Source organism: Vespula vulgaris, chromosome 1 (assembly GCF_905475345.1).
Source record: "Vespula vulgaris chromosome 1, iyVesVulg1.1, whole genome shotgun sequence".
Lineage (NCBI taxonomy): Eukaryota > Metazoa > Arthropoda > Insecta > Hymenoptera > Vespidae > Vespula > Vespula vulgaris.
Genome location: NC_066586.1, coordinates 18,517,638 through 18,535,554, shown reverse-complemented (window position 1 = coordinate 18,535,554; position 17,917 = coordinate 18,517,638). Strand labels below are relative to the sequence as shown.

Below are 17,917 nucleotides of genomic sequence, written 5' to 3'. Positions count from 1 at the left end.
GTAGATGCACGTATATGCATAGTATATATACTTTTATATATATATATATATATATATATATATATATATATATATATATATACGTATATATAGTGTATATAAACATACATATATACTATACTGCGTACATACAATATATATATGTATATTATGTATATATAAATATACTATCATTCGTTTCAATGCTGTCGCCTACTAAAAAACCGTTAAACATTATTAAACGCTACCTCACGTTTACACTTTGTAACGACACACATACATAAACATATTTATATACATACCTTTCAGTAAATCGTTCAATTATCAAACAATTATATATGTCAAAGAACGGTAGAGATGACGAACAAACGATTGATCGTTCCGAAGCAATTATTCGAACAATGGATGCCATTCGATCGACGCGAACAAACGTAACGAAAGGAGATTACGAGACAGTCAATTACCTTTTCGATGATTTCAAATACACCAACGAATTATTCGACTTTCAAGGTTATATGTATAAATTTCATTATTCCGTGATTCCTATTAATTCACCCGTTATATAATTCATTTCTCTTTCGATGAACCGTGAAAAAATTCGATCGCGATCGACCCGTTCGCGATCCAATTGAAAAACTGAAGCAATTAAGTAACGGACAGTAACGGACAATAACGGTCAATACATATATATGTGTGTGTGTGTGTACATATATATACACACATGTTTATAGGACGAACGAGATTATTGGCTGTTCTTTTTCACGAATCAGAGAGATTCTTTTGGGCGAGCATCCAAAATGCGGAATGCGACGTATGTACATAGAAATATGCGGAAGAAAAACGATCGTCCAATTGGTATTATCGGTTAACTCGAAAAGTACGGTATATAATCTTTATAATCGTTCGAAACTTACAAGGTTATAACGTTTTATAGTTGACTTTACACGATAATTTCATTTGATGATCCTTATACACTAGCTTACATGACTACCTAATATTTCAATTTATATGTATGTGTATATATATATATGTGTGTGTGTGTATATATGTATGTATTAAAACGAATCTTGAAATTGTATTTGAATTATATAGTCGATAAATCGATTAGAAGCGATTCAATAAATTTTTACTTTTTAAACGACTTAGTCCGTAACTAACCTTAAATGTTCGACGTTGTTAGATCTATGTATGTGATTTAAGATACGTACCTAACTTTACCGTACAATAATCTAACTTGCTAAGCATAATAGCGTTTCATCGATTTATGTTTCATTCTATCTATCTATCTATTTATCTACATATATGTGTGTGTATATATGTATATATATATATATATATATATATGTGTGCGTTCACGTGAAATCGTAGTTTTACAAAAAGTAAAAAGAAAAAAGAAAAAAGAAAAAGAGAAATAAAAAGAAACTAAAGGTTTACGAATAATAAAAAAAGAAAGAAAAAAATACCGAAATACAGGAAAACCATTAAACATATATATATATATATATATATATATATATATATATATATATGAGTTTAACGGATCCATTATATTACATACATTATATATAAAACGATACATATACATATACAATATCTACACACAATACGTACATACATATATACGAATTATACGAATACATACATATGTATAAACGTATACACGCGAATTGTATTATATTCGTATAATTATCGTAATATCGCGGATATTCGAACGTCGATTTTTGAGAGAGACACGGTAGGAGATAAAGTGGGAGGGTTGGGAGAAAGCAAAGGGTGAAATCTACGGTCGATAGAAGTAGTTTAACGAGCGTAGTTGTGCGAGCGACACGACCGTGATGACAGCTGACCGAGTGACCCGGTGCCCCTTAACCGGTCCTCTAACCACTACCAATGGACAAAACTATTACGTGGACGCGTATCACGTAGAACGCATATACGTATTACGAAAAGAAGGAAGAATGGTGGTTGAAAGAAAAGAGAGGGAGGAAGAGGGTGAAGGTACTACGTAGGTGGAAAAAAAGGAACAGAAGAAGAGAGAAAAAAAGGAAAACGAAAGAGGAAAAAAAAAGCATGAACGCGTATTTTTTTACACCGTGTTTATACGTACATACATACATACACACATACATATGTATTTATATACATATGTATATATATATACACGGCCAGAAAGAGATCTTCGCTTGCTTGCGTCTACTCTAAAAAAAGCTTATAGAAGCTTACCACCTTGCTTACGGACTGGCATCCTTTATCCTCCGTCGACCCTCTCTTGTTTCCTCTCCCTTGCTCGTTCTCACTCTTTCTCTCGCACTCTGTCTCTCGCACTCTGTCTCTCTATTTTTCTCTCTTGGAAAGCTTTCTTCGTCTCTTCCTTCCTCGTTATTTCACCTCAGACTGGATAGAGATATACTTCTAGGACGACGAGGCTCGGGACACGCGCGTAGCACACTATTATTATTATTATTATTATTATTATTATTATTATTATTATTATATTTATTACTATTATTATTATTAATAATAATTATTACTATATACCAGTGACTTCACAAGCTCTCAACACCTTTTTTCATCACGAGCGAGGCTAGTGCACCTAGGTCGAACGATCAACGGTGGTGAGATATGGTACACCACCATCCACCATCCGCGATCAACATCAACAACGACAACAACGACGACGACAACCAACAATAACAGCAACAAACAACAAACAACAAATAATAACAAATAACAACAATAATAACACCACCACCACTACCACCACCAAACTAATATACCGATACCAATACCACCAACACACACGAGGAGCACCACACCACCACCACCACCACCACCGGCACGCTCTTCTCTCTCTCTCTCTCTCTCTCTTCTTTTCTCTCTCTCTCTCTCTTTCTCTCTCTCTTTCTCTTTCAAGTATTAAGTCTCTTTGCGTTACTCTGTGCGTGTATCGAAACGGTGGAAGGGAAGAGAGATGAGATGATATATACGTAAACGTCGGAAAGAGAAAGTAAGACGAGTAAAAAGGAGAAAAGAAAGAAGGTGGCGGTGCGTCCTATTCGACTTTCCGCGCACGATCCGTCTGCCACTACTGTCATGCGTCAGTCGAGAAACAGTACCGACGACGAAGACGACGACGACGACGACAACGACAACGACGACGACGACGACGACGACGACGACGACGACGACGGCAGCAGCGACGGCGACGACGACGACGACGACGACGACGACGACGACGACGACGACGACGACGACGATAACGACGACGACGGCGACGGCGACGGCGACGACGACGACGACGACGACGACGACGACGACGACGACTACGACGACGGCAACGATGACTGCGACCGTCGACGGCGGCGACGAGAACGACAACGTCTGCGGAAGACCATCAACGACGTCCACAATAGCGCGTGTCTCTCTCTCTCTCTCTCTCTCTCTCTCTCTCTGTTTTTCTCTTTCTCTTTCAAGTTCTTCCGCCCTTTTACGACACACAAGAAACACGTTCTAGCCGCAGTAACATCCCTGCGGAACGCACGAAATAAACACTAGATCTATCACTTTCCTTCTCTCTCTCTCTTTCTTTCTTTCTATCGCCGGCTTAGATACGTTCGTCTCTCTTCCTCTTACTCTCTCTCTCTCTCTCTCTCTCTCTCTCTTTCTCTCTTTCTCGCGTGCGCGCTCTCTATCCCTCTCCCTCTCTCCGTCTGTTCGTCTCACTCTATTACTCTATCTCTCTCTCTCTCTCTCTCTTTCTCTCTCTCTCTTTCTCTCTCTCTCTTTCTCTCTCTCTCTTTCTCTCTCATTCGCTTCGCACAATATGGCGTCGCACTCTGGCCGTCGTCGCGGAGCCGGAAAACCGTGCGGAATCCACTCACTACTGGCAACGCGAAGAAACGCGAGCGCGCAAGCCGCACCGCCGGATTGGTCGATGGCAGGCTAGCTTGATGACGTCACGGCAGCCCTCGTGACGCGCTACCCCGAAGGCCGAGATCAACCCCCTACGACCCCCAACGACCTACTGCCTCCACCCACCCCTTCTATCTATCAACCTCTCTCTCTCTCTCTCTCTCTCTCTTTCTCTCTTTTCAACTTAACTTGCTATCTCTTTCTCTTTCAGTAGACTCGTCGTTTTCCCTCTCTCTCGACGATGACTCGCTCGTTATCGATGACTACACTGGTACTTCTTCTCTCTCTTTCTCTCTCTTTCTCTCTCTTTCTCTTTTTCTCTCTCATACTCCCCCACTTGTAAAACGGTCCTCGTTGCGCTCGTTAGCACGAGACAGAAACTTAACCGTCTCGTCCATAGGCGTCAGCATCGATCAAACGGCACTCTCGTCTACAGAGAGAGAAAAAGATCAAATGCGTTTGGAGGGTGCATCGATTTGATAACATTTCGCGATTGAAAATATCGATCTTTCGTTCTCTCTTTCTTTTTTTGCTCTCTTTCTATTTCTCTCTCTCTCTCTCTCTCTGTACATATACCCATGAGACTCGTTAGAAATTATATGTTTATCTTCGAGAGAGAATGTTCAAGAAATATGAAAAATTTGTTTTCTTTTCTTTTTTTTTCTTTCTTTTTTTTTTTTTTTAATAAGACTAAATCTGCGGTCACGCAGTTTTATTGATCAAAGTTATTTACTCTAACAATCGATGATAAATGTTTTTAATTCAATGGAATTCTACGATGCATCCATTTTTTTATTTTGAATTTTGAAAAATCATTTCGAAAACAATGATCTGCGTACATATTTTATGTACGGTCTTCCGTCTAGATTTATTCAGATAGCATTACACGTTAGAAGAAACTACTCGTACGTGCGATTTTACCGCCAAGAGTTTTCTCTGAATATATGTTATTAGTACTGATTTTTATATATTAATCGCGTGCAATAATGGCTTTGAGAATGTCAAAGGGTGAAGTACCAGAAAATGCTATTGCTTTGACCAGAAGCGAAGCTATTAAATACCAGTGGAATCAAATTCACAAATGGAAACCACAAAGAGAAGTGTAACTAACCTCAACTAATTTTATTTTATAGATTTTTCTATGAATGTTGACAAAATATTACATTGTTTTTATTACGTATGAAATTTATTATATATGATTTTATCCATTCAATAGATCCTTTCGAATGTTAATGATCATATTTTAATTATTCATTCATCAGTTTTCAAAGACTATATATACATATAACATATATATATATATATATATATATATATATAAAATTTGTGTATATGTATATATATGATATGTCTATTTTATATATATATTAATTATATTTCAATTTTCTTTTAATATAATTAACTAATTTGAAATTTTTTTTTATCAAAGATGGCCTTTTTCATATGGAGTGGCTTTACTAGGAGGTGTCGCTGCGTTATCAGGTGTATATATTAATATGAGGATTAGAAAATCACTTAAATTACGTAGTTTTGGTACTGCTGCTTCTGCCGTCACTATGTCAGTATGTCCAGGGTCGCTTGTTTGTATCGCCCAGCTACAGGTATAACTTTATAAATTTTATAAATCCTTGTTTAGCCACTTGCCATTAATTCGATTGTAAGTTTATATGAAATATATTTAATAAAGTATATTTAGATGGTTACAGAAAAAACTTTTTTTCCACTCGAAAGCTGTCCGTTATGCATTGAAATGAGATCGATAGTCGTTCAGAATTGCGGTGCCATTATATATCCTATGATATTATCACCGATAGTAAACTTTCTGGTAAGTTTTAATTTCTTATTAATTTTTCACTATTAATTACTTATGCGAATATTTTCATATAACTTTTGTAATAATTTTGTTATAGATCGCTAAGCGTGATGGAAGATTTAGAATGCCGTATTATACAAACTGGAAAGAAATGATATACTTTTGTGTGAACTTATTTAAACCTATTGTCCCATCATTAGGAGTCTTAGGTGCTATAAATGCTTTAGCTGCAGCTGTCATTGTATATAAACAATTTAATTGCTTATCTTATATACGGGAAGTATTATCTGTAGAAAATGAAAGCGATGAGTTACAAAAAGATTTCTAGACAATCGTTATTGTTAGTGTCATAAATTATTGAATAAAATATCTTAAATCGTGTAATCGTCGAATTGTGCTGAAATATTTGCAGTTTGTCTGCATTTATATCTGTGAATGTCATGCATGTTGTACGGGATATATATACATACTAAAAAACAAACGAGGTGTGTGACAATATAAAACGTATTTATTCCTTCATCCCCTTGCATTATAAGTTGTTATTAATATATTTAATTATTTTTAGTTGTCTGCCAAAGTTGCTCGTTCTAATGGACTTACTGCGCTAGTGTGCACTATGCATTGCTGTTGTCTTTATTTTGTAGGCGGTATATAAACCAATTTTAACAACAGGCTTAGGCACAGTACATTTTGTAATATTATGTCTTTCAAATTATTAAGATTCGCTGTCTTGTACAGTAACTATATGCCATTTTTACTTAAAAATTTTGAATGGAATTGTTAAAATCCTAAATCTTATTATCCATGCAACACGTAGGTTTATACAGAAAAATTCTGGCATCTTTATGTATCATTTATGCATAACAAACAGTGCGAAACTGGATAGGAATATCACTTTTAATTATCTTTAGCGATGTAGTCGAAGCTAATGCAAGTGCATAAGACATACCTTCTTAAATGTAAACGAAGTATGTTTGAACAAGTATTGTCACAATGAGATTCGCAAAATATTTCATGAAATAGAACAGGGTGCATGAATCTTTCTGAATTATAAGCAGCATCATTTTGTTATGCATGTATAAATATCATTAATAAGATGAAAAGCAACTACTAAGAAAGTAGTTCGATCTGTAAGATATACAAAATTCGCATACAGAATTATGTAAATATTTTTTATCTATTACGATTTGGGACTTTAACATATTTAAACCTTCGTAGATTTCAAAAACACGCTATGTAAAAGAAAAACAAGAAAAAAAAAAATAATTACCATTGAAAATGCATCAGATATTTATCTTCTTTGCTATTCTCCATTGACATTATGAACTAAAAGATACATCAATGATACGATATGTACGCTGTACGTACAGGTAGCGTTACTATCATTGACATAATTAGGATTCCACAGCCTAATTCAATTCATGTATATTTTAGTTTGATTTGCCGATAAATCTACGATTAAGTATGATACTGGCAGTTGGTTGGACATCGTGTCGAGGCTTTTGAGTGGTATGGAGATCTCAAAAACTAGCAAGCTACCTTGGTAAAATAGTGTAATGTAATAATGTAAGTAATAACATCAAATGTTAAGTTAAAACATTGATTAACAAAAGTGTAATAACACGATTTCTTTAGTCTTAGCAAGCTTTGCTTATGTAAATGACACAACAATGAATAAATTGGCAGTGAATGAAACCAGTCACAGAGTAACTGGGGGATCTAAGTAAAGAGAGGACATCAACACGTGGAAGAATAGGACGCCAATTATTTCTTGCAAATTTCTGCCAGACGCACTTTTATACGATAATAGTCTAAAATGCATTACTAATTCGTAGTACATTAATAGCTGCATTTGGCGTATCAACCACTTAAATCATTATATACTTGAAATCTTTCTTTCAAAATAAAAATAATATATGAACTGAAGTACTATTTGTTTCTCTTTCTTTCTTTTTTTTTGTCTTTTTTTTTCTTTCCCTCTTGTATCATAGGTAGCCATATAATGCAACTATAATGTACAAGAATTCATGACTTTTACGATCACAATTCGCAGAATAATCAAAATCACAATGAGATCGTCATTTTTTTTTGTTAGTACCTTAAATCTATATTACAACTAGAAATTAACATTTTCTTTTTCTCTATAGTCATAGTGCAGTCCATTGCTTATTTACAGTAGAGGTCCCATTCTGCAAATATTTTATATTACACACTTAGAATACCTCCATGTTCTCTAGAGGTACCGTTTTAAAATTTATCTCTGTTAAGTTGTAAGCTGAACTCGTATAATATTGAGCAAGATAACAATAATCTTTGTAAAGTTATCTTTGAACCTCTTAAAGTCGTATATTTTAAGAGACTAATTGAGATGTATCTTATAAGCCTAAGCTGTACGTTAGAAAGTACAGTATTTATGTATCCCTGTTTATCGATATTTTTCATCAATAGCAAAACTTCTTTGCTGCAATAAAACGCTGGACTATATTACAACTACGATTTTTAAAATAAACTTCGATGTAGCAATGGTATAAACTATGTTAGACAATTTACAGATTATATTTACATTAGCTAAATACATTTTGAGGGCTTTCATTTTATGTCCAACAAAATGATACAACGTCAATGAACGATCTAATACAATCTAATTAATGTAACAGACATATTTATTTATACCATTAGTACAAAGAAATTCTATTCAGCCGTTTTAACATTGTCATACTTAACGTAAATTATGAATTAACTGTCACACTTAGAAACAAAATGAACAGTGCAAAAAAACTCCAATTAGGTTTTTACTTATTTTTATGAATTTTTAAAATATTTAAAAAAAAAAAAAAAGAAAAAAAAGAGAACAACATATTAGTAATTTATCCCGACAAAGATAGAGTAATTTTTTTCCCATAACAATTACAATTGCTCATAAAAATATTTAACAGCATTATGAAACGTATTGTAATCTAATTATATACTCCGATTAACAAAACAGAAATTCAAAGGATACAAAAAGCATCTTTTCACACACCTTTTGTTTATATATATATAATGTTAATATTCTATATTCCTTGCAATATATGTAATAATACAAAGACATATATCTTTGATCAAATTTGTACAGTTTTAAAGAGATGTATATCTTTGCTGTGCTATATAATTACTTATATCACCCATACATCGCAGATAAAGATATCAATGTAGATCCGCTAGTATGATGGCAGAGTTAACCATGTGTAAAGAGCATAAACGCATATTAAGTGCTAAGATTCATTTAATAATTAAATACTATTTCATTAGCTCTAGCATATCTCGCTCGATATTACTTTAGAGAAAAAACGAGAGATAGAGACGAAATACTCTAACTTCTCACAATCGTTAAATGCACTTCAAAGACATTTTTTTTAAATGATTAATTTCATTATCCGATTAGTATAATGATATTTGTAAGTTGAATATTAAATAAGTAATGAACTTATTTATAGTTAATATAGGAATTATATTTTAAGTAAAAATATTGCCATCATACTCGTAGGTTCTATCATCCTCAAGGAGGACTGTATGGTATCATAAAGGGGAGACTGTGTATGCTAAAACATACAAAATACAATAGGCACCACTTCAAACAGTGAAAGATTGCAAGTAACAGCCGCCTCCAATGTCATTTTCGCTTGCGCACCCCACGATCCATATTTTCTTGTGTCGTAAATCGGTGCGTACGAGGATGTGAATGTGGAGGAGGAAAGGAAGGTCCTGCACGATCCCACCAAAAAGATGGGTAATCTTGAACAGGTACCACAACGGGAGAAACAGGAGGCATGGGAAGTGGATGTATGAACGATGGATGATTAGGTTGTACCATCACTAACGTATGCTGCTGACTGCCCACAAACGGATTGTATTGATTGCTATTATTGTATTGGAAATGGGATGTTGTTTCAGTATTGTTATAACGAACTGCGACAGAAGTTTGAGAAGGTAGGGGCCCTTGTGGAGGACCCCAGGCCAGCTGCTAGCACCTTCGGCAGTGCCAATGTGTCATATAATCTTGATAGCTTACGGTGACCTTCTCACTCTGGTAACGAGTTAACTTCACACTACGTCTAATGTCTGGGGTTACCAATCCTTTATAACCACCTTTATGCAGCAGGGAGTCTATTGTCTGTATCTGGTCCCATCCTAAACATGTCAAGTTCTAACTTTGCAGAATACTCGTGAATTACGAAACTGCTGTAAATATCAGCATACAGATTAATTAAATTGTTTCTAATTAATAAAACTCGTAGAGAATTTTGGATTTCCTGGAAGTAGCAGTAATTTTCTTATTACGTTGCCTTAATGCAAAGAAACGAACGAATATATATATATACATGTGTGTGTGTGTATATATAAAATGTGTGTATATAAAAAGCAAAATTTTGAAATTCTATTTTCAACTTTACCAACCGCTACGCGAAACCACCTCTGTGATCTTATATGGCCCTGTGCGTGTAAATTCTGTTTTTCAACTTTCTTTTCATTTTTACAACTATATGTAAGATAAATGACAAAAAAATGTTTACTATTTTGGAATCACCAGAAGAAATAGAATAAAAACCATAATGAATGTAAGACTAATAACACACGTCAATTCCTAGCTATAAACTAATTCGCTTGAAAAAATATATACTGACCTTGTTCCGGTGCTACATCAGGCAAATAAGTAGCGGTCCGCTTATTACCCTTTTCATTATGAAATTCTATACGAATTCCATGAACTCCAACTTCCCAATCTAAATAGTCTACCCCGTCTTCAAAATTTCTAAGGATAGATACGCTTACATGTAAGCGTGGCAATTCTTCTCTTGTTATCGGATTGAAGCGAGAATCTTTAAATGCGCTTTTAGAAAGGAGAACAAAAATATATTCTATCTTTAAAGATGATAATAATTTCAATCGCATCTATATTCTATCATACCTAGTAGTAGCGTATTCTCTTAATCCGGCATGTAAATGCATAGCATTGAATGTACCGATGCAGCCTCTTAATCTCATGTCTTTTCCAATAGACCAAGTTACGAATAAAGGGCTGAAAAATAGTTTATCTATAAATTAAAATACACATACAATAGAATTTTTTAATACTAACGTCGAACAAATAAATCTAACTTAAATAAAGGTTGATATATGTCGAAAAATATAAAGAAAGATAGCAACGAAAAATTTGATTAATACTTTTGTAAACATTGTCCGACTCATTCTTATCGTTAACTTTAAGTTTCCTTCTCATGTTATTCCGATTAAAGTAGAACGAGAAAAATGAGTCAAGGTAAATAATCAAAGAAGCGGTAGTAGTGCCTCGGCGTCGATGACAATGATGCAAGGAAGCGCCGAATGAGTTGGAAAAAAAAAGAAGAAGAAGAAGAAGAAGAAATAAAGAGCCTAAAAAATCATCGTCGTTCGCAACTCCTTGCATTTCGATCAAAACACGAATTTTGAAGATATCGAATTACGAAACCGATGACATGATTTGAAATGATTTTAAAAGGTAAAGAATAAATCTAATCGAGGTTAGTTCGATCGAAGGACTTTTTCAAGAGTTTGTCTCGTGAAGGACTCATCGAGTGACATTGTTGACGACTTTAAAAATAAAGATCTCGCGTTAACAAAGAGACGAAGAGGAAGAAAGAAAGAGGGAAGTGGAATAGAAAGAGAAAGAGCGCGCGCGCGAGAGAAACAGAAAGGGAGAGAGAGAGAGAGAGACAAAGATGGATAGAAAAAGAAATAGAAGGTTATAATACGAGGGCTTAAAGAAAAAGAAAGAGAGAGAGAGAGAGAGAAAGAGAGAGAGAGAGAGAAAGAGAGAGAAAGGATAAATAAGGAGAAGAAAGAAGACGAGAGAGAGAGAAAGAGAGAGAGAAGGAAGTAAGATAAAGCAGAATTGAGAAAGGCGCGCGGAGATGGTATCGGTGGGGGACAAAGAGAGCTGAATTACTCACAATGCATCGTTGCTGAAGTTGGGCGTTTTTGGAGGGTCAAGTTGATGTAGTTGGCAGTAAAGTACGTCGAAGCAAAAGAAACCCATTTCCGGTTGGACTATCGTGGAATAGCGTATCTGGGTGCCGTTTTGCAATACGGTCGAGCCATTGCACGGAATGCTGGTCGAGTTATTCAGCTTTTGCTTCTTCGTTCCACAACAGCCAGCAGCCATCTTTCCTGGCTCGACTCTCGCGACTGCTCACTGCACTATAGTAGTAAGAAGAGAGAGAAAGAGAAAGAGAAAGAGAGACAGACAGAGACAAAAAGAGATAGAGATAGAGAGAGAGAGAGAAAGAGAGAGACAGAGAGACAGACAGACAGACAGACAGACACGGCCGGTCTCCGACCCGTACACACGCACGTCTCCTCGTCTCTGCTGCTGCTACTGCTGTTCGTCCTTTAGTCGTCGTCGCGTGCGAAATTACGCCCGCGCTCCGCTAGATGTCTCACCGAACTAAAAAACAGCTGTTTCATTGTCCTCCCGCCATTACGTTCGCGCCATTTGTAACGAGTAAACGTCGTCTGCAACGGTACTACTTATGTAGTTACTTAGTTTAGACAGTCGCAAGGATACACTCTAGTATCGAGTCGTCTCCAACGATTGGCCATTACTCGTCCCTATTACCAATTTCATATCTAGGTGGGGCGATCTCGAAGGTCGTTTCTCGTTAATTGTTTACCCTGACTCATTTATTTTCCAGTTATCTCTTATTGCTATTTCATCGTTTACCGTATTAATCCGTGATAGAGGAGTAATCACGGTTTTAAGACTCATCTCTCTCGTCGTTGCATTTGTCTCCGTATATTTGTTTGAATTGATATTAAACGAGGAAAAGAACGAGAGAAGAGAGGAAATGAAAAAGAACAAACTATATATAAATGGAAATATCGTTTGGCCCGAATTTACAATTGACTCTCGTCGAAACATACCCATCGTCTCGCTTGCGACCTTTACGAAGGAGAATAATAAACCCTATGACTAATTCGTCTAGTTTCTAGAATCAATCGTTTTTATTCTTCTTAATTGTTATTGTATACATATAACTTTAGAACGTTTCGAAAGCGACAACGAAATTGTTTCGTCCTCCGAGTGTTTCCACGAAGAAACACGAAAGATCTATTTATATTACATTTCGAGAAATCTTAAATAAGATGGTCTTAAGTAATCCGCGATAAATATACACACACACACACATATATATATCCATTTAGATTAAAAACGATTTTAAACAGGATTACGCCGAATTTGTTGTGAAACGTTATAGGACGATATCGCGATAAAAAAAATTTTTTCTAAGATACACAGGGTCCGTACGATCGAGCAACCGTACCTGTCTACGATTTCTTACGAAGTCGAACGGAGATAGCCGAGGCGTGACGAAGGATTCAATTCAGCAACGTGCACCGCCGCCAACTTGCATGCACCGTGCGCTCTCGCACCCATCTCGATACATACACACGTAACTACATACGTACGATATTATATACGTATGTACTTCTTCTTCGTCTTCGTCTTCGTCGTCCTCGTTGTCGTCGTCGTCGTCGTCGTCGTCGCCGCTTACCTGTCAGCGCATATTTAAAGATTTCGCGATCGTGACACTCGACATCTTTACATCTCGATCGAAGTGTAGATCGTTACGTGAGTTATATACGGTATCGGAATCGGTATCGTTTCTATCGAAAACGAAATAATAAATTTCGGTCGATCACGTTGGAAAGTGAAAATCGTGATATTGTGTTGGCGCGTTCGTCTAACTGACGTAGTATTATTCGCGAACGATTCGAGTGCAACGACGAACATCGCTTTGACTCGATCGGAAACTCGACATATGTATGTCTCTTTATAGTATATATTAATGTACGTATGTATGTAAGTAACCTACGTACGAATGTACAAGTATCCTACACAGGACATGCAAAATTATCTTCTTGTAAATCGAAACGCGTGCAACTTTCGTCGTGACGCGTGTTGAATATTTACGATAAGATCTACGAAGAAAAAGTTGAAGGGAGAAAGGTGAAAAGATTCTTTTTTTATCTTTCTTTTTATTTTTTTATTTTTTTTTCATTTTTTTCTCTCTTTGTCTCTCTCCTTCTCTTTCTATCTCGCTCTCTATCTCCCTCTCTCGAAGAAATAACATCGTACCTTCGTCTAGAACACGTGTCGAAGAATGAGAACTCCTCGAAATAAGTAAGTAAATAAATTAATGATTTAGATATTTTTCTATGACAAAATTGATATCTTTCATTCTCTCTCTCTTTCTCTCTCTCTCTCTCTCTCTCTCTCTCTCTCTCTATCCGTATTTCTCTTTATTTTGATCGAACGAAAAGATCGTTCGACGAATAGGTTAACTTAGTCGATCGCTAGTGTATAGTTAGCATGCATATATATATATATATATATATATATATAAATTTATCATAGATAATAAACGAATTTATTTTTTCGGAAGAATCCATTTTGGCATCCATTTTGAATTCATTGCGAATCGTACGACCAATCAGATTCGTCGTTTTAAGAAAACGTTACTTTTTCTGTTCGTCGCCCTCTACGCACTCATATACAGCTAAACACAACATACACGTACACGTACACGTATACGTAAACGCACCACACACACACACACACACACACACACACACACACACACACACACACACACACACACACACACACACACACACACACACACACACACACACACACACACACACACAAATCGTATGAAAACGGCGCGAATTCAAATCGAGGAAAAGGAGGCAAGCGTTTCGAAATTGTTTGTAGTAGTAAAAAGAAAGTCTATTCGTAGATATAAGAAAGACGTTAGAGTTACATCGTTACCACTTGTTTCTTCTTGGGAATACGTTATAATGGCTTGCATGGGAAGAGGCGAGTTAGGGTGAGGTGGGGGTGGAGGAGCTAGGGGATTTATCGTGACGAGCAGAGCGTATAGAATAAGCGCGGTTTTAACTCGCACGTTCCAATTTATCTCGAGGTTTTATCGTTACGTCTGTAATTTCATAGCTGATGGTAAACCCGCGAAACTACATACATACATACATACATTTATACATAGATACATACATAGATTACACCTAGGTATATACGTACATAGATAACTCCTCCGATCGGATTATATAGCACGCCATTTTGGCAAGGATCGCAAACGGTATTTTTGAATATATTTGATATACCGCGAGTCTCTTATCTATATTTCTCTGTCTCTCTCTCTCTCTATTCTCTTTCGTCCCAATTTTCTACCTTTTACAATCACCATCGAAAATATCGATTTTTACGATCTCTCGAGGATCTTATTGATAACGCGTTAACGCATCTTCGTGATATTTTATGTATCTTTGTGTTTGGGTATGTACTGTATATGTGTCTCTATGTTTGAGTATGTATTATGTGAATGATATTTTGTTTGCGTCTGTTCCGTATGTATTCCGGACGAGTATATATTATATACATTATATTTTGTATACGTATGTATATATATATATATATATATATATATATATATATTGATGTATGCATGTATGTTTGTACGTATACATATATGCACGCGCGTACGTACATACGTTCGAGCGCTAATGGTTAATCTAACTTGGAGGCAAAATGCGAGCACGTGGATACGATACGATACAATACGATACCAAACCATACGAAACGTTAGACATACGAATTCCATTTACTTACCTACTTGAACGTGGTCACGTGTTGTTTATAATGCACTCTCCTTTTGCATGCGTTCTCATAGAATTTCAATTCCCCATTAGTATCGACAAACTAAAGTTTTGACCGTTACTTTCGACTGTCGTTAATATTTTTTCTTTTTATTTCTTTTTTATTTTTCCTTTCTTTCTTTTTTTTTATTTATAACTATATATATATATATATATATTTAATTTTATTTTTTATTCTCCCCTTGTTCCTTTTGAAATGCCTGCAGTCATGTGGAAGCGATCAAAACGAGTGGAATAAATGCATATCGGTGTTGCCGTATAATTGATAGCCGTATCAATCCGTTTCTATTGTTGGAAAATCTTCAAATACCAATATGTTTCTATATTCGAATAATTTTGTTGGAAAAATATTGTTTCTTTTTTTATTTTTTATATCTTTTTCTTCCTTTTTTTTTTCTTCTTTCTTCGTTGAGTCTCTCGATTGATTTTACACGAACATGTAAGCGGATATAACGGATCGGTTTATATTTATATATTTTCTTCGTCGCGCTCGTTCGTGAAGTATTCTTCAGAACTTAAACGACGACAACAACGACAACGACAACGACGACGACGATGATCGATTCGCATCGTTCGCACGAGGAAAAATATGAAAGGATTTGTATCTTTGTCAAGGTTACGTGGCTTACGTAATCCTAAGTAACAAATCGTGAAAGTATTTCCTTTGGAATGGATAAGTGAAAAGGGACAAAGGGTTGATTGGTTGGTTGGGTTGAGTCAGAGAGAGGTGAACGAAGAAGACGAAGAAAAAACGATCGATCGATCGATCGATCCTTCTTCTTCTTCTTCTTCATCTTCTTTCTTAACGTGATATAAAAAAAAAGAAAAAAATCTGAGTAATACTTTCGCCCGCTGGAAATGATTAATTAAACGTTTTATCAATCAACGAGCATTCTATGGAAATCATCAATGGTAGTTATAAGAAATAATTTTTCCCATTGACGTAACGTGGGCACGAACGCACGCATGCACATGGTAATGAGAGAAATATGAAAGTTTTACGCGTGCGTTCGTGTCAATGAACAGAGAAAGAAAAGAAAAAAAAGGAGAGAGAGAGAGAGAGAGAGAGAGAGAGAGAGGAAGAAAATAAAAGAAATGGAAAGAAAAATGTAGAAACAAAACAAAATAAAAAACGTGCGTTTAAATCGTGAGCAGAGAATGTTTCTCTTTTTAAAATCCGATAGATGATAGATCGTCGTCGATCGGGCTTATGATATTTGAATGAGCAAAAATAGAATGAAAGAGTGAGACAGAGAGAGAGAGAGAGAGAGAGAGAGAGAGAGAGAGAGAGAGAGAGAGAGAGACAGAGAGAGAGAGAGAGATGGAAAAAGAGAAAGAGAGAGAGAGTTTGTTGGCGTTTCAATTCAATAAAAAGAAAGTTGAACAGGTGAATCGATTGCGAAAAACTACTCCGAGGGAAATTTCTATTCGATATTATGCAACTAAAAGGACAAAATACAGCAAAGTTTCTTTTATTTATTTATTACTTGTTTACTTATTTATTATCGAGTAAATTTTTTATTCATCGATTTTTTACTCTTTTTTTTTTCTTCTTTCCTTCACTTTTTCTTTCTCATCTTTTCTTTTCTTTTCTTTTCTTTTCTTTTCTTATTTTTCCTTTTGTGTTTTTTTTTTTTTTATATAATACGCTAAAGTATACAACAGTCTATCATTTATGTATAGTGAGAAAGGCATTATGTCATTTGTTATATAATCCTACGCAACGTCGACTCGCATTAACGAACGAATAGAAACGAATCCGTCAAGGTAACGAGATAGATACTTTTTCTTTCTATTTCGTCTTTTTTTTTCTTTTTTTATTTATTGAGTGATCGTAAAAGATCGATTTCAATCTACGTGAGTAAATATTTACGTACGTATATATGTATGCAGAATCGAAAAATTTGTGCGAATTCGTATGACGCATTCGAGTATACATTCACAATTTTTTTTTCTCTCTCTCTCTCTTTTTTTTTCTTTTTCATACGTCTTCCTAATTACCACGACACGACCTTCGAGTCAAGAACGAAACAAAAAGATTCTTCGAACAATTCTTCTTCGAACAATTCGCGATAGAGGTATCTACTAAGTACGTCACAGTATTCGACGTACGAGCATGAGAATGAGGTGAGACGAAGGAAAAGCGTTTATGAGTGAAACGTCATCCTGTTTATTCATTGTTAATTTGAAAACGTGTGTTTACTTATGTAGACACGGGTGTATTTATATGTATATATGTATGTAAGTATGTAGATATACGTATAATGAATATAATATATTTATAATAAACCAATATGACAGATAATTAATAAGATAAAAGTTTGTTATCAATTTTGTGATAATTAGGCGATTATTAACGAGGTTTACGTTAAACAAATAATCGGAAGAAAAGAGGAAAGAGAGAGAGAGAGAGAGAGAGAGAGAGAGAGAGAGAGAGAGAGAGAGAGAGAGAGAGAG

General features: G+C 35.4%; 3 protein-coding genes across 3 annotated transcripts in view; 2 read left to right on the top strand and 1 right to left on the bottom strand.

Moving 5' to 3' along the window:
* The first annotated feature begins 4,596 nt into the window (after positions 1-4,596).
* Positions 4,597-6,088, top strand: LOC127070606 (uncharacterized). The gene is made up of 4 exons (XM_051008791.1): positions 4,597-4,993; positions 5,321-5,492; positions 5,588-5,716; positions 5,802-6,088. Exons 1-4 carry the CDS (start codon positions 4,878-4,880, stop codon positions 6,030-6,032), a joined length of 648 nt encoding a protein of 215 aa, XP_050864748.1. The 5' UTR covers positions 4,597-4,877; the 3' UTR covers positions 6,033-6,088.
* Positions 6,089-6,194: 106 nt separating this feature from the next.
* On the bottom strand, positions 6,195-12,117 carry LOC127070604 (AMMECR1-like protein). The gene is made up of 4 exons (XM_051008776.1): positions 11,674-12,117; positions 10,653-10,763; positions 10,369-10,574; positions 6,195-9,874 (listed from the first exon to the last, which is right to left on the bottom strand). Exons 1-4 carry the CDS (start codon positions 11,883-11,885, stop codon positions 9,708-9,710), a joined length of 696 nt encoding a protein of 231 aa, XP_050864733.1. The 5' UTR covers positions 11,886-12,117; the 3' UTR covers positions 6,195-9,707.
* A 1,101-nt stretch (positions 12,118-13,218) lies between these two features.
* The window catches only part of LOC127070417 (uncharacterized), a 145,065-nt gene continuing 140,366 nt past the window's right edge, over positions 13,219-17,917 (top strand). The window contains exon 1 of the mRNA XM_051008374.1: positions 13,219-13,904. The gene's annotated coding sequence lies outside the window, so the exon portion shown is untranslated. The remainder of the gene's footprint in view (positions 13,905-17,917) is intronic.